General features: G+C 38.0%; 1 protein-coding gene across 1 annotated transcript in view; it reads right to left on the bottom strand.

Annotated features, from left to right (window-relative positions):
* Asah2 (N-acylsphingosine amidohydrolase 2) overlaps positions 1-22,205 on the bottom strand; it is a 113,061-nt gene that overhangs the window by 70,614 nt on the left and 20,242 nt on the right. Inside the window, exons 3-8 of the mRNA XM_047551965.1 lie at positions 16,247-16,362; positions 13,446-13,552; positions 13,181-13,312; positions 10,338-10,516; positions 8,200-8,349; positions 1,242-1,418 (exon numbers count right to left, since the gene is read on the bottom strand). Coding sequence (XP_047407921.1) covers positions 1,242-1,418; positions 8,200-8,349; positions 10,338-10,516; positions 13,181-13,312; positions 13,446-13,485 — 678 coding nt within the window. The 5' untranslated portion in view covers positions 13,486-13,552; positions 16,247-16,362. The remainder of the gene's footprint in view (positions 1-1,241; positions 1,419-8,199; positions 8,350-10,337; positions 10,517-13,180; positions 13,313-13,445; positions 13,553-16,246; positions 16,363-22,205) is intronic.

The following is a 22,205-nucleotide window of genomic DNA, read 5'->3' as shown; positions in this document are numbered from 1 at the left end:
GTGTGTCGTAAGCTTCGACATCCTGGTGTAGATGATGACTTAGTCAATGTAAAAGAAGGGCCCTGTGAACAATTTCCTTTGTCTGTAAGATGTCCCCACGTGGGATAAAAGCTGAAAAGCCACATGGCTTGTGTCATCTGTAGGTAAACAGATATGGCCTTCAGGGCTGAGACAGAGGAAGTGCTGTGCATAGGTAAGCAGAGTGCCCATTAGCTCTTGCCTCCTCTGCTCTCAGAACTGCCCTTCAGATGGCCAATATGGAAGACTTGACTCCCAAGACACTGGGGCAAGATTTGTTAATGTACCAGTGTTCCACCCTCCCTGCCCTCTCCATCCCACCACTTTCTAAGGTAGAGTCTTTCAAACTTTTTTTTTAACTGAAACCATAGTGAGAGATACATTTTTCATCAAAACTTAATACACACCAACATATGCATCCTAAGACAAAAGTTCATAAAACAAACTATATCCTCACAGTGGGTGATGCATTGTGATATTTTCCATCTATTTTATTAAAGTGCTCTATATTTAATGCTTATTGTCACCTATGAAATTTATAAGTGAAGAACACATTGCTAGTCACTGTGAAAAACGCTGTTGTAAAGAGAATTCTACCTTTGCCAGGTGAAATTTGGGGGTGACTTTGTGAGGAAACAGAGACTAAACCTGGAAGGCCAAGGGAGGAAGAACAACATAAACAAGAATACTGTGCAAAAAAATTAGCTGGAGTACAGGGGAGAGGGGAGGAAAAGGTAGCTGAGCTAGGAAAGGCGAGGAGCTTGAGGGTGTTGGTGAGAAGTTTCCAGGGGGGTTGCATCTGCTGAGGAGGACTTGAGAATGGGGATGTGTTTTTACCAATTGTATTCTCTTTATTCTTTGGGAAATATAAGAAAATATTAGATTTATTTGAAACTGTAGTTCCTTGATAAGTTCCTTTCCATGTGACTTTGTGCACAGAACAGACCATGTGGGGCCTTATAATTTATAAGTGTTTTCTGTCTCCTTAGATGATAGCCTGGGGCTTACTGCCATAGAAGCCTCCTGTTCCTATCAATCAGTGCTTCTTGCCTAATAGTCCATGGCTCAGAACCAGAAGCAAAAGGAACTCAGGAAGGAAAAAGACCGGGAGGTACTAAGACTTGTCAGACCTGGATCCTAGAGGGATTCTCTGTATCACACCCACTCACTCCTAAAACACCAGTAAGAAGGATAAGGAACTGCCTTGGGGAGTCTTTGCCTACCTGTACAATACCAGTGACCATATACTCAAAGGTTCGATTGCTAAATCCTTCACTGGCAATGACAAATATAGTGTACTGGAAATATCCTGCTGGACCCGAATGTGTGTGAGTGCCACTCAGAATAACATTGTCTCTTCTGTACAGGGAGCCATATTTGCTCTGCAGTCTGTTCAGGACCTTTAGGAAAAAAAGAAAAAGAAAAAGAGAACCAACAAGGGGGATAACATACAAACTCAGCATGAGAAAAGACTCTCCTGAGTTCAATCACTGATCCATCCCTTCCACACTCCTTTCATGTGGCCCTTCACTCTATGTTTATCATCATAATAACAATAACAAGAATGACAATAACAGCTATAGCAATCACTATATTGTATAGATTTCTGTGTGCAAGCACAATCCTAGGTATTTTTTTATACATTATGTCCTTTAAAAATATTTAGAACAATCCCAAGAAGTAGGTATTGTTAATCTCATTTTTTAATTCAGAACATTGAAGTGTACAGAAGTTGAATAATTCGTTGGTGGCATAGCGGTGAGCAGAGCTACCTTCCAGAAGTTAATTTGCAATCCAGAGTGTAGAAGAATCAGACTCCAGATCTCAGTCTACCGAGCCAGTATTCTTAAACCAGTAACCATTCAACACATAGTATTAACATTCAGGCACCTGCTCTAAGCACATGGAATATGGCAAGTTCCTACCTTGAAGATGTTTTTACTCTAATGAAGGAGAAAGATAATGAACAAGAAAATGAATATGTACCAGTATGACCTACAATGACAAAAGCTGTAAAAAGAAACATTGCTGAGGGAAAGGATAGTTAGTGAGGGAAAACCTATCTGAAGAGGGATGCTCTTTAGCAGAGGCTTACCTAAGGAGAGAAGCTGGCCGTGCAATATCCGGCATGGAAGCCTTACAGGCAGAGTAAAGAGGCTTTGCGAGGCCTCTTAGCTACTTCACTGCCTCACTTTCCAAGATGAAGAATTCATCATCTCTGACACAGACTGTTACATCTGTTGATCTAAGGCAAGTCATCCAGTGTGATATAAGGACAGCCCAGTAATCTTGTGAAAGGTCCACATGGAGAGGAACCATCTTCCCAGCATTACTTGCTAGAAGATTTTGTCAACCTCAGTCAAGTCTCCAAAAAACTGCAACCTCAGTCAACATCTGTGTGCCACCCCATGACACAGAAATAATGATGTGCGACTTCTGCTCTAACACAAGTCAGAGGTGCTCAAACCCAGCCACTCTGAGATTTCCAAGCCACATAATCCCTCTGAGGTTATACATGATAATTATTGCTTTAAGCCACTATGTTTTTGGATGATTTGTTGTTCAGCAATAGATAATTAAGATAAAGATTCTTGGTAAATGTTCACTGAATTAGTCAACAATTAATATGCAACTGCATGACTAGTGTCTTTGTATGGAGCACATGCAACAAGAAAACAGAAAATTAGTGATGTTGCTAAGTACCTACTTCTGATTGTGCTTTAATCAGCTACAATCTGAAATTTGGTTTTATTGTGGCTTCTTTGTGAAGAATATGAAAAGGATCCAGCAAAAGCATCAAACCCAAAGCAAACATTAGCAATGCTTACCTTGAGTATGGCATAGAGTGTCTGATGAACCATCTCTCTAGGGTGGGGGAAGCCCTCATATACTGTTTGCCAATTCCTGTGGTGTAAATGCTTCCACCATGGTCAATTTTTAAAGCTATCAAAAGTTTAACAACCAACCCACAACATCCCTTAATATTTAACAACAAGCTTTCATGAGCTGGTGCAATCCACTTCCAGAACACCACTATTCTACAGGGAAGTAGCAGCTTATGCACTGCATGTTTAACACAGATAAAGACATCCATTCAACTTCTGCCTCAGTAGAAGAGTGATATCACTTATTCCAGCCACATGGTCATTAAAACATAAAGAAGATTTTACACACTATCTTGCCTCATTAACCTGTCTGTGACCCAAAGACCAATTGTTTGGTTATCACATCCACATAAGCAATACCGTAACTGGAAGCAAATATGGAAAGGAAATATGACAGAGCATGACTAACGTCCCTCTGAACAAGTAGTCCTCATCCACCATCCCGATAAGTTTGTATTCCTTCTGTTTCACCATAAGTCCAGCCTCAACTCCTCATCACTTCCACATATCCTTCTACACAGTAACTACCACACTACGAAGAAAAAAGTCTGTGAGGAGAAGAGAAGTAGAAGATGAAGGGACACCACCACACTGAACTACAGTCAAAGACTGACGTTCTTAAAATTCTGCACCAAGACAGGACGGTAATAGGAAAATAGAACTGTAAGTCAACTTTAAAGTTCCATAACCCCACTCATTTTATTCCTAAGTACTATAACTTTGGAATTTTAGAATTAAATGTTATTAATTCATTTCTTTTTAAGAATCAAGCTTTTAAAAAGATAGTAATTATGAGGGCTGGGGATGTGGCTTGGTAGTGGAGCACCTGCCTAGCATGTGTGAAGCCCAGGGTTCTATTCCCAGTTTCACACACACACACAAGATGAATCTTGAATTTTAGAACAAAAAAGCTACAAATAGCACACCCACAACTGCAGACACCTTTTCCTAAACCATAATCTCTGATAAGGAAGCCAGACACATGAGACTTCTGGGGAAAATAAAACATATTAAATAATAATACAATAATCATGCCTGCAAAAAGCCATTATAACAAGCATGTTTGCCTTTTCTTGAAATAAAAGGTATTTTAACATAGAACAATGCGGTTAGGTTAATGTATGTAGCTGACTTCTCTGTCTTCTGCTTCCATTCCATTCCTATTTCAGATACTCTTGGGAGCATGATATAGACTGTTAGAATGTCATTCTGTTTTCCTACCCTGCTTCACTGCTCAGAGATCCTCTCTAATCTTCATTTGTGCTGGAAATGTCATCAGTTTTAAAACTGAGACAGAGAACCTACCTAAAACCAGGTGCTAAAGACAAGCTTAATTGTACTTAAATAGGTAATTTTATTTTTCACACCTTGCTTTGCGTTAACATGGAATAACTAAGTTGGTTTATTTAAAGGTCTTCCCGCTGGGTTTCAGATTGCATGGGAAAGTAAAAATAGGAAGGAATGGTCACATGGTACCCTCTATTGACATGACCTCATCTACAAACCAACACATTAAACCCCTCTCCCCTTCCCACTCCAGCCCCAAAGTATCCTTTTTTACTCTTCTGTTTTCTTTGGTTGCTTAGAAAAGAAGTATAGTATAATGGTAATAATCATGGACTCTGGCACCAAAATGTCTAAAGTTCAAATCCCAGCTCTGACAGTTCCTTACTGTGTAATGCTGTAATAATGCTGTGTAATTTATCTGATGATCTACAACTTAGTTTCCCAGTCTGCCTAAGGACTTAACATCAGCACCTTCCCATAGAGTTGCTTAGAGGATAAAACAAGTTTACATTTACAAACTTTGTTCCATGTTAAAATACTCTTCACATACATGTATATGTATGCATATACACATATATACTTATAAATTTATTATATTCACACACACACACACATATGTATCCATATATAAAAATGTAAGGTTGGCACTTAGAACAGTACCTGGCTCATCATGACTACTATGTGTTAGTTTTTATGTCTATTCATCCTCAAATCTCATTAGCATTTAATTTCATCCCTTACCAACATGAAATCTCACCGCCACCTCACTGGTTTGAGATCTTTGTGCCAACTTCAAATGATATAGGGGAAATGTCAGGCAATGTTTAAAAACTCTTCTTTGACTTTAATTTCTCTTTCTTTCTCTTTCAGTCTTCCAACACCTTATAAAATTCCACTGTATTAAATGCCCTCTGTTTTAAATACCTAGTATGATACTGTTTTCCTAACTGTACTCTTACCAATAAAATCTCAATACTAAAAACCTGCTGGGCTGGGACTGGGGCTCAGTGGTAGAGTGCTTGCCTAGCACATGTTATACACTGGGTTTGATCCTCAGCACCACATAAAAATAAATAAATAAATAAATAAATGTATTGTGTTCATCTATAACTAAATATATTTATTTTTAAAAATCTGCTAAATTGCTGTAGTTCCACTTTATTCCAATATGTATCAAACATTACTGTCTGATTAATCATCCTAAACCAAAATTGTGTGTATATTACCATTCAAAAGTTTTCTAAGACTCCACATAACCCTAGAATTAAAAACAACCTGGAATTCTAGACCCTCCACAATTAAGGCCAACACACCTTCCAGATATATCTTCAACACCTGACTCCATGTGTCCTAACAGAATTCTTCTGTTCTCTCAGCAGAGTCTCTGTCTCTCCCTTTCAACTCTCTCTGTTCATGCTGACCCTTCCATATCATCTCTCATCTCTCATTTTAAATATTTAAATTCTGCTCACTTAAATGTCATTTCCACTATGAAAACATTTTCATAATTAACATTTCCTGAATCCTTTTGTACCAATATTAAAATACTATATATATATTCTACAAATACTTCAATATTTCCTGTAAGAGTTAAAGCTTAATTTTCCTACCTATAAATATGAACTAGATTTAAGTGACTTGTTTAATAGCATAGGGTGAAAGTAACAGTGTATAACTTCTAAAACGTGGTTATAAAAAGTACCGTGGATTCCTCCTTGTTCTTTCTCTTGGGATGCTCCCTCCAAAGGAAATATCAGAATATGGAGTGAGGAACTGAGGCTTTCTGCCAACAACCACAGGAGTGAACCATCTAGCAATGCGATCTCGAAGCCAAAGTTGAGTCTTATAATGTCCACATTCTTTCCCATAATCTTGATGTAAAAGAACCTAAGCCAGAACCACAGAGCCAAGCCAGTCCTGAACTCCTGACCCACAGACCAAATAGGATAATAAATGTTGTTTGAAATTGCTATGCTTTAGGATAAATTATTACACAGTGATCAATAAATAATATACCAGCATACTTTACTCCAGAGAATAATGTATGTTACTGAAACAACTCTTCCTTCAATGCTCCAATTAGACGGTGACTTCATAGGGGACATGGAGTATGACTCACTTAACCTGTGTCCCCTGTAGTGACCAGCAAAGTGCTTACAAAAAGCAGATGGTCAACATATTTCTTCCTCTAAAATAATAATGTCTCTTAAGAACATGAATGAGTGGATGGATGGAAGAATGAATGATGGCAGATGAATGGATGGATGGAATGGGTGTATGGATGCTGACTGAATGGATAAATGGGTGGACTGGTAGGTTGGTAGGTTGATGAATGGGTGATGGATGTGAATGGTCTGGGACAGCTTGTAGGAGCTCTTGGCACTCTGGCAGGTAGCCTCTCACCTAGCAATTAGAGGAGGGGTCTCAGGAAAGGGATCCCTGACCCGGTTTCCCTGTTGAGTCACAAATCCTCTCTTGAAATCAGGAAAGTCAATTCTCCAAGACTTTCCTCCCCTATAACCTAAATTGAGCTGATTTCTCTTTAGGAAAGGCTTAGGTGATCAGCATCCCCTATTCCTCTTCCCCAAAGAGGTTAAGAGGCAACTCCATAGGGTGGGGATGGGGGGGACATGGGCTCTGGAATTAGGCACACATGTGTTCAGAACCCAGCTTCCATATTTGCTAACTGTCTGAATTTTGGAAAGTTATTTACCTTCTTTAAGACTTAGTTATCTTATCCATAAAATGGGGATACAGCAAAGCCACCTCAGAGTGTTTTTTGTTTGTTTTTTTGTTTGTTTTCTATTTTTTACAGACTGCATTTTGATTCACACAAATGGGGTGCATCATTTTGTTTCTATGGTTGTGCACAATGTAGATTCATACCATTGTTTTTTGTTAAGTATAGGAGGGAGGAAAATACTCAATCCCCTCTCCTGTTTCCACAGATGGGAGAGGCTTCCACCCCACTCCCAAGGGAAGGTGATATTGGAGCAGTGCCTTCAGATCATCTCTCCACCCCTTCGCTGGTCTCTTCACACAGCCAGAACAGCAAAGTGTTTCACAGGTGGGACTCACAGAATGCAACACTGCGTGACTGACATTTACAGTCATTATTCTGGCCAGGCTTCAGATCCTCCTCTTTCTTGCATTCATGACTCTGTGAACAGATGTGACTAGATCGTTGTGACCTGATCTTATGCAGAAAACTTAACTGGGTCAAAGGCGTGAAAATTTGCTTCAAGAGGTAGAACTGGAACTCCACAGTCCTCATTCTATTCTGACCCCTCTTTTTCCTTCCCTCCTTGTCTTCCTCTCTCCCTCTCTCCTCCTCCCTCTCCTTCTCTTTCTCTAATCCTTACATGCCTCAGACAGCCCAGGACCCTCCATGTATCTTTTTGCTAAGCTTAACTGTCCCCACAGGCGGGTAACAAGGTCTAAATTGGGGGAAAATCAAAGAAAAGTCTTCCATATTCTATACAATACAGTTCAAAGATCAAGAATGTTGATATTTCTTTAAAATGTTTGTCACATAAATTTCCAAAGTCATACAAAATGACCAGAATAATGCAATGAACCCCCTGTGCCTATCACCCTTACCAACTTGTAGCCAACCACATTTCAATGTTACCTCTTAATTCTCATTTGACTCTTTGCATCTCTTCTCAATTGAGAACTTGAGAAAGAAGTGATGAATTGATGTTCTCAAACTTCTAACAAGGTATGATTTAGTGAGAGAATATATGTGAAGGTCACCTGGAATATAACAAGCTTTCAAAAACATTAACTTTCATAATGATGAGCCATCTGCAGAACTGAAAGTGAGTTTTGATCAAGATTACTTAGACTGCAATGATGAGAATCATTCCTGTACAATGGTCTGCTAGATAAGAGCTTATATTGAAGGTAGAGGCTCACTCGGAGAAACCAGGAGTGCTTACTCCATCATGTTTTGTTCACCCAGACTTCCTTTAAATCACATCATTTCTTTTGGCCCTCAGTTACCTACCTCCAGCCTGAGTCGTTGGGATACCATGCCTATGTCGACGCTGACAAACACTACTCGGTTTGACCCAGTGGGTTCCGCCATGATGAATGCACGACTATACAACCTCGTGAGGATGCCCCGAGCATTCTGGCCAGATTTCCCGTAGCCCATCTAAAGAGAAAGAGAGAGTGAGAACCACTCTAGCTTATTCCCCTACAAATGGAAAGATGGCACAAACATATAAGAATAGACTCAGAAAGACAAAAAATGAAAACCACGTGAACCCATAGCTCTGGGTGAGATAACTAATTTGTTTTCAAGAACATAAATAAATAATAAAACCAATATCATAATAATGGCTTTAACTTTATGTTCAAATGAAAAGGCAATGTATTGATCAGACAGGCAGAAAACACTCACTGGTATATGTCAATGAAAGAGCTGGTGTGGCTCAGGAATTCCATTTCTACACTGGAGACCCTTTGGAGGCCATTCTGTTCTTTAAAATTGAAGTTTTTTGTCTGTCTGCTTAAGGTACTAAAGAAGGAAACATTTCCTGTATCTCTACCCTACACTGTTCAGGAACATCCTGAAGATAGGAACCTGGGGCACACTGGTTGTTTGGTATGTGGTTTTTTTTTTTTTTCCTCTGAAGAAAATGGATGTGGGGGAAAAGGTACACTCATACATTGCTGGTGGGACTACAGATTGGTGCAACAACTATGGAAAGCAGTATGGATATTCCTCAGAAAACTTGCAATGGAACAACCATTTGACCCAGCTATTCCACTCCTCGGTTTTTACCCAAAGAAATTAAAATCAGCATACTACTGTGATGCAACAACATCAATGTTTATAGCAGCTCAATTCACAATAACCAAACTATGGAACCAACCTAGATGCCCTTCAACAGATGAATGGATAAAGAAACTATGGTATGTATACACAATGGAATATGGAATATTAGTCGTAAAGAAGAATGCAATTATGGCATTTGCAGATAAATGGAAATAGAGATGGAAATAGAGAATATCATGCTAAGTAAAATAAGCCAATGCCCAAAAACCAAAGTCAAATGTTTTATCTGATAAGCAGATGCTGATTCATAGTGGAGGGTAAGGGGGTAGCAAAGAATGAAGGAACTTTGGATCCTGCAGAGGGGAGGGAGGGAATGGGTGGGGTGGTGAAAGTGAGAAGGACTGTAGAATGATACAGACATTATTATCCTATATACATGTATGATTATACTACTAGTGTGACTCAGCACCACGTACAGCCAGAGGAATGAGAAGTTATGCTCCATTTTTGTACAATGTGTGAAATATATTCTACTGTCATGTATAACCAATTAGAACACATTTTTAAAGTTACAAAAAAAGAAAAAAGAAAATGGTATCATTACAATTAAGTAATCTTTACTGAGGTAATTCACCCTGGGGTGAATTACCATGTTATCTCTTGGCTCTTAACCATGTTATCTCTTAACATGGCTCTTACCATGTTATCTCTCCCTAAACTAAGCCAAGTCAGATTACAGGCACCTATCCCTTTTGTCACTATTCATAAAACCCACCTGTAAAGACTATACCCATACTTTCAGAATGCCCTCTCTACCATTAATTTTATCCCTCATGAAAGTGTTCACTTAGGGTTCACATTCCAAGTCACTTTTCAGAAGAGATAGCTGGGAATAATTCTTAGAATATAAAATTACTTGGTAACAGGAAGCAAATCCCATCAGACATATTCATGCTCTAGTTTCTTAGGGAAGCACTGACATAAATAGGTACTTCCACAACCATAGCCAAGAAAATGCATGCTAGCAGTCAATAGGCCACTCCTGACCCATAGAAGTGTTTCATTTGGCTTACATGATGTTTGCTCATACTAAGTGTAAACTGTAAAGTTCCAATTACGGTTGCCTGTGTTTTCCAAGTGAGCCCAGTTAAACTCATAAAACTGATCAATTGACTTTACAAAGAAATTGTGATTGAATAAAAATGTCCTCTTCTTTATAGGACATTTCTAGTCAACAGCAAAGTCAATGGGAAGGCTAGAAGACAATAACAAATGACATAATAAATAGGAATGAATGTAGGATGCAAAATAATAAAATTACTTGTTTCACAGACTCCCTAAGGAGGCCACCATTAACCTACCAAATTGATATCCGCTACTTGTCCTGTGCAGTCAGCTCGCCCAACACCAATATAGTAGCCACTGAAGTTCTGAAATAGAGGCAGCTCTGGGGTGCAAGCACCTGGAGAGGCTTGTGTGGTTATGTGGCCCTGCATGACTGGAGTGCTTTGGGTGGTAGGAAAACCATGGTCTCCTGAATCTAAAATAGATTAAGATATTGGAGAAACAACATTTCAGTCCATTTTTTTGTCTGTATCCATTAGAACACATAAGTTCAGTTCACCAAGGAAAAATCTTTGTATATTCTTTTATACATTAAGATATACATGAGAAACAACAGAGGAAACTGAAATCATAATTCTAAGCAGCATCTGTTTTGGGGGGAAGTGGCGATGTTTCAGACTAACAGTCAGGGCCTCTGAACTGACCTCCGGCTTCTCCTCGTGAGCCTTTCCTTGTCTGGCTCTTCTACTTCACTCACTGTCCATGCTTTTATGTTCCAGCCAAACAAAACAGGAACTGGGTTCCTCTCACATGATTTGCTAAATCCTGCCTCTGGGGTTTTTTTTGTTTTTTTGTTTTTTTTTTTTTTTTCTTCCATCTATCCATTCAGACCTCTCACTCCTTTCCTCGCTACAAACTGGTCTCCATTGCTCCCTTCAGAACAGATCCAGTTCCATCACACCTACATCTAGCTCAGCTCCTCTTCTCCAGGGTGCCATCCAGCTGTGTCTACCTGCCCTGGTCCCTCTTGGCCTCTCAAAGCCTTTTATTAATGCAACCCAGATCCTGTACACTTGGTGACATAGTTCCACCTATTGTAATTATTCTCACATCTATGTGTATTTATCCACATATATACTACATTAATGTAATTAGAAATATTATATTTATAAAACACAAACACACATGAATATCAAAGGAGCCAGAATGACACAGAGATTAAGAGGCAGGTTCCAGAAACCAATTGCCTGGTTTTGAAACCTGACTCTGCCAATTACTAACTGAACACATTGCTTAACTCCTTTCACTTCAATTTTCTTATCTACATAACATAGACTATAATGATATTCTCTTCCTAGGGTTATTTTGAACAATAACTATGTTAATACATTTTTGAAATTTAGAGCAACAGCTGGTAGATAGCTTTGACTTTCCTTATATTTAAACATTTTATATATACATTTTTTTTTGTTCCCACCCCCAGACAATAGCCAAGGTCACAATTGTTGGTGTCACAAAGTATTTGTAGCCAGAAAGTTCTTAGGCTAGAGATTTACAGCTGACGTATTTTGGGATTCCAGAATTTTTTTAGCTAAAAACATCATAGATCACCAAGTCCAACTTCTTCAGGGTTACAGATAGGAAAACTGAAACTAGGAGCAGTGACTTCACCAAGATTGCACAGTGAACATGTGATGAATCAGGTGTCCAGGCTAGATTCTCATACTCAGAATCTTATGCTCTTGGAAACAAATCCTAGGTGAAGTTAGAATCTATGGTATTTCATCCTCAAGCACACATATCAAAATATTGCAAGGAGTGAAGCAATGTTTTTGTTTTTGCTTTTACCAACATAGAAAGATGATACCAACTAAAGCCAAGCCTCGCACATAGTCAAGGGCAAGTTCTTTGCAATCAGGGCAGCTCAGTTTCCCCGTATGTAAAATGGCATTAAGATGAGCACTGACCTTTATAGGAGATTTGTGAGAATTCAATGAGAAAATTATGTGGAATCCTCACTGTGCTGCTCCATACAAAAAAACTATTCAATACATAGTAACAACGATTATTATTAACCTCCCTGACTCTCCACCTTCTGATTCTCTAATTTTAAGAGCTTCAACTAAATAAATCCCAAGGATCCTCTCATTTCTAGCAGTACAAGATCCGGATCTGGCCGCTGCTAAAATAGAGAATATCTGTTTCTCTGAACCCACAGGGAATTCAAAGTACCAGGACATAATAGAGAATGCTCTAGAAAAGAGAAGAGGCCACAGAAGGGAAAGTGGAAGTGAAACATGACATCTACTTGTCTTTTTTGCCCGGAGACAGCCCTCTCTTTACTTTGGTCAAAGCATGGAATCCTTCCTCCCCACATTCTCTACTCAGTTAACAGGTATGTTTCCAAACATGAAAGCCCAGGTTCCCCTGCCTATAAATGTAGCCTACATAGTTTTATATAGTTTTCAAAAACTCAATTTATTTCCAATATCATATACACAAAATAATCAGAGACATCTAAAAATCTCAATTTCCAGCTTTTTTTGAGAACGCAGGAGATCTAAGACTTTGCCATATCATGACAAAAGCACAACAAACTGTGGACCCCCTTCATCAGAATTGTACCTGCCCCTACTCTGGTCTGCCTCTCCACTCAAAGTTGGTTGCAGAACTTGATTGGCCTAAGACTTTTCACAGACTGACATTCAGGGGTCTTTCTTTCTGTTTTGTTTTGTTTTGTTTTGTTTTGTTTTGTTTTGTTTTGTTGTCTCCAGGAGAAAAATGTTTCCAATAAGGAGACAGAAAGATTAGAAGCTTGGGATAAAAGCTGACATTGCTGAGCTTTGAAGAATCTTGAACTGGGAATAGATTAATGGAAAAGTTAAAGGCAAATATGTGCATGTATCTGTTAACTGGATCTTTGGGGACAAAGGTAAATTTGATAAAAACTGCTATCAATGCAGGAAGGATAATTAATGTAAATGAAAGGGTCATCCCATCTCCCTAAAGCACACATGGAACTATCAGCAGATACTATTTATCACCTTGGTATACCTTGTAATCAAGACCTAGGAACAAAAAAAAAAAAAAAAAAAAAAAAGACCTAGGAACAGCATCTAAGAAGGCCCATGACACTTGCCTTTGTGGTTTTCAATGGTCCCACTGGTGATAAACAAGAGACTGAGAAGGGCCACTGTGATGGCAGTCATCATTACAAGAAGGAAAATCAGGAATGTCTCCAAGGTGGAGAAGGTCCGCTTGGCCATTTCTCCTGAGGCAATGCAGAAATGGGAGAGGAATAAAATGACAGAATCACAGATTAAGATTCATATGCTTCGAGCTTCCCAAGGCTAAAACATCTTAACTTTTTCATCTTGACTATGGCAAGCACAGAGCATACTTACCACGGCTCCCATAGACCAGACCATGGCAGACGAGAACCATGAATTACAATAGTGTTTCTGAAAAGCTTAGATATGGCATTCAAATGCTTCTCAACACCATGTTTCTCCTGGAAAATACCACCCAAGACTTAGCACTGACAGCTGAGATAAAATCTATTTGCATTCCTTGGCTATATCACACTGCTTTCATTTATGGCAATGATGTTATCTATGAGTCTGTACATGGGTCTGGGCTGGAAATGCCTCTATCAGTAAGGATGACTGACACGTACATACTGCTTGTACTTGGAATTTAGGATGTACTCTGTGGTCTTGGACTAAGTAAAATTATCTTCTCCAGTTAGAGAATTATTTTATCCAGTTGGGAGCAAAACCTATGACTTTGGCATTTAAACTCTATGTTCTGAATTTCAACTATTACCTTGTGAGAAAAGGACATGGGGAAGGAGATTGGTATGTCTGGTCTCAAATCAGGCATTAGTAAATTTTCCCTTTCAGTGATCAGAACTATCCCATGCATTTGAAAAACCCTGTGTTCTGTCAAAGCATTTCTTTACAGATTCCTTAAGATGGTTTAGAAGAATCCATCATCACTCAGAGTGACTGTAGAACCTAAAAACTCACGTAATGTGATGAGAAGAGATACAATGTGGTGGCTAGAAATTGGGTTCTGAAGTCTGATTGCAGAGTTGAGAAATTCTTCTCCTAATACTGAGCCTCAGTTTCCAACTCTCCAAATAGTGATATGATGACAATGTTGGCACCTATCTCATAGAGATTCTCTAAAAATAAGATCATATGTGCAAGCAATACTTCTTTTGTTCCTCGGGGTATAGAAAGTGTTCAGAAAGGTAGCATTTATCATTAGGTTTCAAAACAGAGAACACTGTGCTTCTCACTGTCTTAAAAGGGAGTTTATAGGAAGCTGGAGCAGCAGGCCTATTAGATTGCCAGGTGGGAGCTTCAGAACACATTTTCTTAACCCATGCTTGAAGAAACCTGAGCAGTGATATGGAACTCCCAGGACTGATCCTTAAAATGAGCAACTTGTGGCTAAGATGTTGCCACCCAATGTACTGTTAAATGGTAAGAAGCTGATGCATTCAGTGTGGCCCAGACAAGCTTTGGTTTCAATTTGAGTGAGATTCATTATGCATAGTTCATGCTCAAGTCTTTGTTTTCTATGAGCATTCCTATGAGCCAAGATGATTGACAACTGAACATCCCAACCCCAGAGCATCAACAGACAGATTATCTATGTAAGTGTAGTCATGTGGTAGGAACCTGTTTACCAAACAGAGGTGCTATATGATAACACATAACATACATCATACATATGTATATAAATGTGTATATATATATATATATATATATATATATATTTGTTTGGCCAGTTTTGCTCTGTTGAACTGATTACCACTGCTGACCTTCACATAAGACAACAATGGCAGCTGATTTTGCATTTGAATTTCTGCCTTTTACTTGGACTTGAATGACCTATCTACCTCATATGTTTCACTACTCTGTTTAGCTGCAAGAATCACTGCCAACACATTAACATTCTTGTTAAACCACTGTGGCTGACTTTACCACCACCTTTAGGGAAATCAACATTTGAGTGAACACTATGTATTTCTCATTGATGATTAAAATCTGAACATTAAGGCAGATGCCTCATCTGCCTTCAGAATGCAAATATACCTTGAGGAGTTGAGCCCATGATTACATCTTAAATGATTCCAGATTTCATAATGGTTTCCATTTATTCTGTATCCTATACAGGGTTAGCAGACTGGAGAGTGCATGTCCCACCTGCAGGAACACCAACTACTACTGTATTTTACGAACTACATTAAAAGAAAATGTGAAATTTCAGGTTTATAAATATAAACTATATCTTTACAGATAAACCATAAATGCAGTCTTTTTTCTTGTCATCTCACTCAAATCAAAACCAGAACTTGTCTGGGCCACACTGAATGCATCAGCTTCTTACCATTTAACAGTGCATGGGATGGCAACATCTTAGCCACAAGTTGCTCATTTTGAGGATCAGTCCTGGGAGTTCCATATCACTGCTCAGGTTTCTTCAAGCATGGGTTAAGAAAATGTGTTCTGAAGCTCCCACCTGGCAATCTAATAGGCCTGCTGCTCCAGCTTCCTATAAACTCCCTTTTAAGACAGTGAGAAGCACAGTGTTCTCTGTTTTGAAACCTAATGATAAATGCTACCTTTCTGAACACTTTCTATACCCCGAGGAACAAAAGAAGTATTGCTTGCACATATGATCTTATTTTTAGAGAATCTCTATGAGATAGGTGCCAACATTGTCATCATATCACTATTTGGAGAGTTGGAAACTGAGGCTCAGTATTAGGAGAAGAATTTCTCAACTCTGCAATCAGACTTCAGAACCCAATTTCTAGCCACCATATTGTATCTCTTCTCATCACATTACGTGAGTTTTTAGGTTCTACAGTCACTCTGAGAGATGATGGATTCTTCTAAACCATCTTAAGGAATCTGTAAAGAAATGCTTTGACAGAACACAAGGTTTGCAAAATGCATGGGATAGTTCTGATCACTGAAAGGGAAATTTTACCAATGCCTGACTTGAGACCAGACATGCCAATCCCCTTTCCCTGTTTTTCAAGAAGTTATAAGTAACAATTTGGCACAATGGGCTGCCAAAGTTATGAAAATGAGGTAAAGCTTTAGGATTTTTCAAGATCTCTAAAACAATAGAACAATTCATGATTCTTCCTTTCTTCCCTCTCCAAGATGGAAACAATCATTCTTACCTGATTTTACTACTCAAAAGACTGTTTGATCTCAGTATATCCAATGACCACTCAGAATCTTGTTCCTCTTTCCCTTGTAGGTTGCTGGGCTTGGACTTCTCAACACTTTTCAAAACCTGCCAAGGAAAGATGTTCAGCTGTGAAGTGCAGGAGAGTTAAAGTGCCATTAGCATACCTTTGTGGACTTAGTACAAGGATCAGATTAACATATATTGATAAAAAAATGCTCGTATGCAAACTGTCCTGGAACAGCCTGTTATTGGAGATAGAGGTTACAGAAGGCCCTGTTGCTAAGGTCGTTTTGGCCTTTATACAATTCTTCCAGTGTGACAAGTTCTGTGGTATACCTGCAACCACAATCCAATCATAAAAATACGGCACCCACTCTAATTACCACCGACTATTCAACCAGCTATCAGAAGGAGTGGTTGTGAATATTGGACATTAGCATGGACTATAGGTATATTTACATATAAATATATGGCAATATTTACACCAATTTCAGAAGAGAAAAGTGATCTTAATTTTACATGTTTCTAAAGAAAATGCAAAGTATTAGATTAAGAATATGAATAATAAATAGGATTAGCATACTATACAGCCAGTAAAATTATACTCAGAAAATTTAATAACATAGCTGGACACAGTGGTGCATGCCTATAATCCCAGCGGCTTAGGAAGCTGAGGCAGGAGGCTCATGAGCCCATTTTTGTGAATTGTGCTTCTAAAGGCAACACATATATAAGAAAGCATAGTAAAATATTATAAAGTAATTATCTGGTGATTCTTTCTGGGTGGCTTTGTTTCCATCTTTTGGCACCTTAGTGTTTTCCACAAAGGAGAACATATTATATAAAACAACATAAAGTTAACCAATGACCCACAAGAGACAGAGAACAAGAAATAGGCAACATCCCTACTCATTTTTGTTTGTTTGGGTTTTAAATATATGGTAATATTTACACCAATTTCAGAAGAAAAAAATGATCTTAGTTTTTGAGGATTTTCCCTAGTAAGTCCACATTGTCCAGGAAGTAGCTTGTAGGCCACTTAATTCTTTGCAGAGTTAAAAAATATATATAGACTGGTCTCCAAAGTTCCAAAAGAAATATTAGAGATATAAGTGCCTTCAGATAGGTCATTTAGTCATGTAAAAGATACCTATCTGCTCCTACAGAAGGAAATAGTCTAAATCATGGTAGTAAACAAGGTTTGTTTGTTCTTTTTATTAGTGTTAGAATTTTGGGTTATAAGCAAGAGAAAACAAATCAAGTCATCTTAAGATGAGGGCAGAGGAAGAGAGAGAAAAGTAAATTCACTGGAGGGCAGCAAGAAAAGCTAAAGACCAGATTCAATAAGGGCAGGAATCAGGCAGCTCTACAGTCCTAGAGAACAGGAGCTCTAGGACCATCTGTTTGGATCACCACCACTGAGATGGATGTTTTCCAGATTACCTGGGTCTCTGTTGCTCCCCTCAGGATTTGATTCCTGAAAGATAGCATCTGACTAGCCTAGCTCAGATCATATACTGACCCTTTTCTTGTGGAGACACTTAAATGGAAATCTTAACAAGACCATGCTCAAAGAGGGAAAGGTAGTTCTCAAAACAAAAACAAAAACCCAAGGTAAAAGAGATGTTGGACAGATAAAAACAACAGATAGCCCTAGTGAACTACCACTGGATTTCCTTCTCCTGCCCATCTCCCTTGAGGTGGGAGACCTCCAGTCTGGCCCTGTGGTCTCTTCCAGACTACTCCAGCCCTCTTCCTCTTCATAAAAAGGAGCCATGCTATGGCCCACTCACAGAGTCCTATTTAGTGACCAAGAATCCAGTCAGATAAGATCATTTTGAACCAGGGTTTGGTATCATCTGATAATGGCATAACATAAACCTCTCCAAATGACATTTAAAGGCCCATACCTGATCAATAAAAGAGTGAGAATCAAGGAGATTCCAACTATGACAGAGGAGGAAAGATGTTGGACCCTGGGAATTCATTATGCTCATCAAAACAGCTGGCTCCCATAGCCAGGAACAAGCTCCCATACCCTAGGGTGAGATGAAGATGCAGTCACTGTAAATATTTTAACTTGTGCATATATTTTATTTCCATCTGAGTGACTCACATTAATCTTGTTGGCGAAGTTAACTGTCTTTCTCTACACTATGCCTCAACACATTTACTCATGTACACAGGGTCTGCCCATTTTACAGATGAGGAAAGACACAGAAAGATCAAGGGGTCTTTAGAACAAAACAGTTAAAAGTGAGTATGATTCAGGCCTGATTTTTCTAGGATGATTCTAAATCTCCAGACTCCTAGGCAAGACCTACTACTCTTCACCAAATTCTCACTGTCTATACATATACATCACCTTGACCCAGTCATGGCATGGCAGTCTCTGGGGATATAAAGTTCACATGTCCACTCCTCATTAGTAACTGATGATGCAAACCATGTCCTTGGTCTTTTAACACCCTAGCACAGAGAAAGGAACTATCTCATATAAAGTAAAGGCCACTGGGGAAAAACTGTATTCAAGCTAGAAGAATATTTCTGCAAAACCTTAACTCCTAAACCATTAACGGGTAATCACTAGCATCACGAATTTTTTGGTATTTTTCTTATACCTAGCAGATTGGAACCTTAAGAAGCATGGTGATAATTTCATATACTCCATATTAATTGTCATATCCTTTTATTTTTAACTCATAATAATTGGAAATTGAATTACTTTTAATAAACACTATTTCACATAGTATCATCTCTACATATCATTTCTTGCTCAAAAGAACCAGAGATCCTTGGAGAAACAACTGGTTTGGTGTTATAGAGCAGGAATTACATGAACTGAATCTGGAATATTTTATTATACCAGAAATCAAGGAAATCATCAACATTATTAGAACTGTTAAGAGAACTAAAGATATTCCAAATAACTGAAGAATGATTAAATAGAGCATCTATATAAAGAAACAAGTGCAATGTGTTGAAGCAAATTAAATGTGTTTAAATCCATGATATCATAATGATACTTTTTATCAATTGTACATATTAACTGTACACATTTATGACATACACAGTGATGATTCAGTATGTATGTACAATATATAATGATCTAATCAGGGTAGTTAGGATCTCTGTCTCCTTAAATATTTTTTAAATGTTTGATTAACACATGACAATTTTATATAGTTATGATACACAATGTGTTAATTCAATTAATATATACAATGTACACCAATAAAATCAATTCTTAATATTTCCATCTCCTTATCATTAGTTTGTATTTGGAGCCTCAGAACTCCTGTCTTTTAGTTACTCATAAAATATATAATAGATTATTGTGAACTCTCATCCCTTCACTGTGCTATAAGACCCTAGAGTTTATTCTTCCAAAAGTAACTCTTACTGTTCAAAACATGTTGGGGAACCAATTCATTATTCTGAAAATTTGTAGAAAAGAAAAAAGCAGGGAGGGATGGAAATTAAGAAATCAAGAATATAACTGGGTGTGATGGCACAGACCTGTAATCTCAGTGACTCGGGAGGCTGAGACAGGAGGATCACAAGTTCAAGGCCAGACCCAGAAATTTGTGTAGTCCCTAAACAACTTAGACTCCCATCTCAAAATTAAAAATAAAAAATGACTGGGGATGTGGCTCAGTGGTTAAGTATCCCTAAGTTCAATCCCTGGTACCAAAAAGAAAAAAAAAAAAAGAACGAAACCAAAATGTATTCTGCTTTTCCTGTAAAAAATGTACTTTTGGAAAGCCAAATAGTTGAGTAGGGACAGTTTCTTAACTATCAAAGTATTCCAGCTAATAAATGAGGAAGGAATGATAGACTTGATAAGGAGATAAAGTGTTTGAATGAAGTACAAAACCTTACCTCCCAAGAATTCTTACCAGAGAGCAAAACCTAAATCAGAGCAGCCTCTACAGCTAAGTGCCTAGGTGTAGGAAATGTACAAGAACAACTGACTATGTCAGAGGACAGTATGGTGATACAGTAAGCTAAATGCAGATGGTGAAACTCCCAAAGACGGTTTCTTTAACAAATTGGAAGTGGAGAGGAAGAGGGAGGAGGAGGAGTTGGAGCAAGAAGAAGTAGTTGGGTTGTGGGAGAGAAGAACAGTAAGAACAAGAACAAGAATATGTGGTAAAAGGAAGAGAGAGGACAGGAGAGGAAAGCTATAGATTAAAAGAGACTTCATAGACATATCAACCAACTGTGTGTTGGAAGCCCCAAACCAACATTATTTGGAACCCAGTTCAAAAGAAGTCTTTTTTTTAAGTTCTAAGGTAATTGGGGAAATTTGAATATTGTCCAGATATTTGTCAATATTAAGGGATTATTGTTAAAAATGTGAGTGCAATAATGGTATTGAGATTATTCTTTAAAGAAATTTTAATTGTTCAGAGATGCATTCTAAAACAGATTTTTAAATTTTTGCGTCGATGTTCATTAAGGATATTGGTCTGAAATTTTCTTTTCTCGATGTGTCTCTGTCTGGTTTAGGTATCAGGGTAATATTGGCTTCATAGAATGAGTTTGGGAGGGTTCCCTCCTCTTCTATTTTATGGAATACTTTGAGAAGTATTGGAATGAGCTCTTCTTTAAAGGTTTTGTAAAACTTGGCTGAGAACCCATCTGGTCCTGGACTTTTCTTTGTTGGTAGGCTTTTGATGACTTCTTCTATTTCATTACTTGAAATGGGTCTATTTAAATTGTGTATGTCCTCCTCGTTCAGTTTAGGCAATTCATATGTCTCTAGAAACCTGTTGATGTCTTCGAAATTTTCTATTTTGTTGGAGTATAGATTTTCAAAATAGCTTCTAATTATGTTTTGTATTTCAGTCGTGTCTGTTGTGATATTTCCTTGTTCTTTCCGAATTTTAGTGATTTGGGTTTTCTCTCGTCTTCTCTTTGTTAGTGTGGCTAAAGGTTTATCAATTTTGTTTATTTTTTCGAAGAACCAACTATTTATTTTGTCAATTTTTTGTATTGTTTCTTTTGTTTCAATTTTGTTGATTTCAGCTCTGAGTTTAACTATTTCCTGTCTTCTACTACTTTTGGTGTTGGTCTGTTCTTCTTTTTCTAGGGCTTTGAGCTGTAGTGTTAGGTCGTTTATTTGTTGAGTTTTACTTCTTTTATTAAATGCGCTCCATGAAATAAATTTTCCTCTAAGTTCTGCTTTCATAGTGTCCCAGAGATTTTGATATGATGTTTCTTTGTTCTCATATACCTCTAAGAATTTTTTAATTTCCTTCCTAATATCTTCTGTTATCCATTCATCATATAATAGCATATTGTTTAATCTCCAGGTGTTGGAGTAGTTTCTGTTTTTTACTCTTTCATTTATTTCTAACTTCAATCCATTATGATCTGATAGAATACAAGGCAGTGTCTCTATCTTCTTGTATTTGCTGACATTAGCTTTGTGGCATAATATATGGTCTATTTTAGAGAAGGATCCATGTATACAAAAACATATTAAAAAGATAGTGCACCATGATCAAGTGGGTTTCATCCCAGGGATGCAAGGTTGGTTCAACATCAGGAAATCAATAAATGTAATTCACCATATCAATAGACTTAAAGTCAAGAATCACATGATTATTTCAATAGATGCACAGAAAGCATTTGAAAAAATACAGCACCCCTTCATGCTCAAAACATTAGAAAAAATAGGGATAGTGGGAACATTCCTTAACATTGTAAAGGCCATCTATGCTAAGCCCATGGCTAATATCATCCTAAATGGTGAAAAACTGAAAGCATTCCCCCTAAAAACTGGAACAAGGCAGGGATGCCCTCTTTCACCACTTCTTTTCAATATCGTCCTTGAAACTCTAGTCAGAGCAATTAGACAGACCAAAGAAATTAAAGGGATACAAATAGGAAAAGAAGAACTCAAACTATCCCTATTTGCTGATGATATGATTGTATACTTA

The sequence above is a fragment of the Sciurus carolinensis genome, chromosome 5, assembly GCF_902686445.1.
Source record: "Sciurus carolinensis chromosome 5, mSciCar1.2, whole genome shotgun sequence".
In the NCBI taxonomy this organism is placed as follows: Eukaryota; Metazoa; Chordata; class Mammalia; order Rodentia; family Sciuridae; genus Sciurus; species Sciurus carolinensis.
Note: the sequence above shows the minus strand (reverse complement) of the source record. Positions and strands in the feature narration are given on the sequence as shown.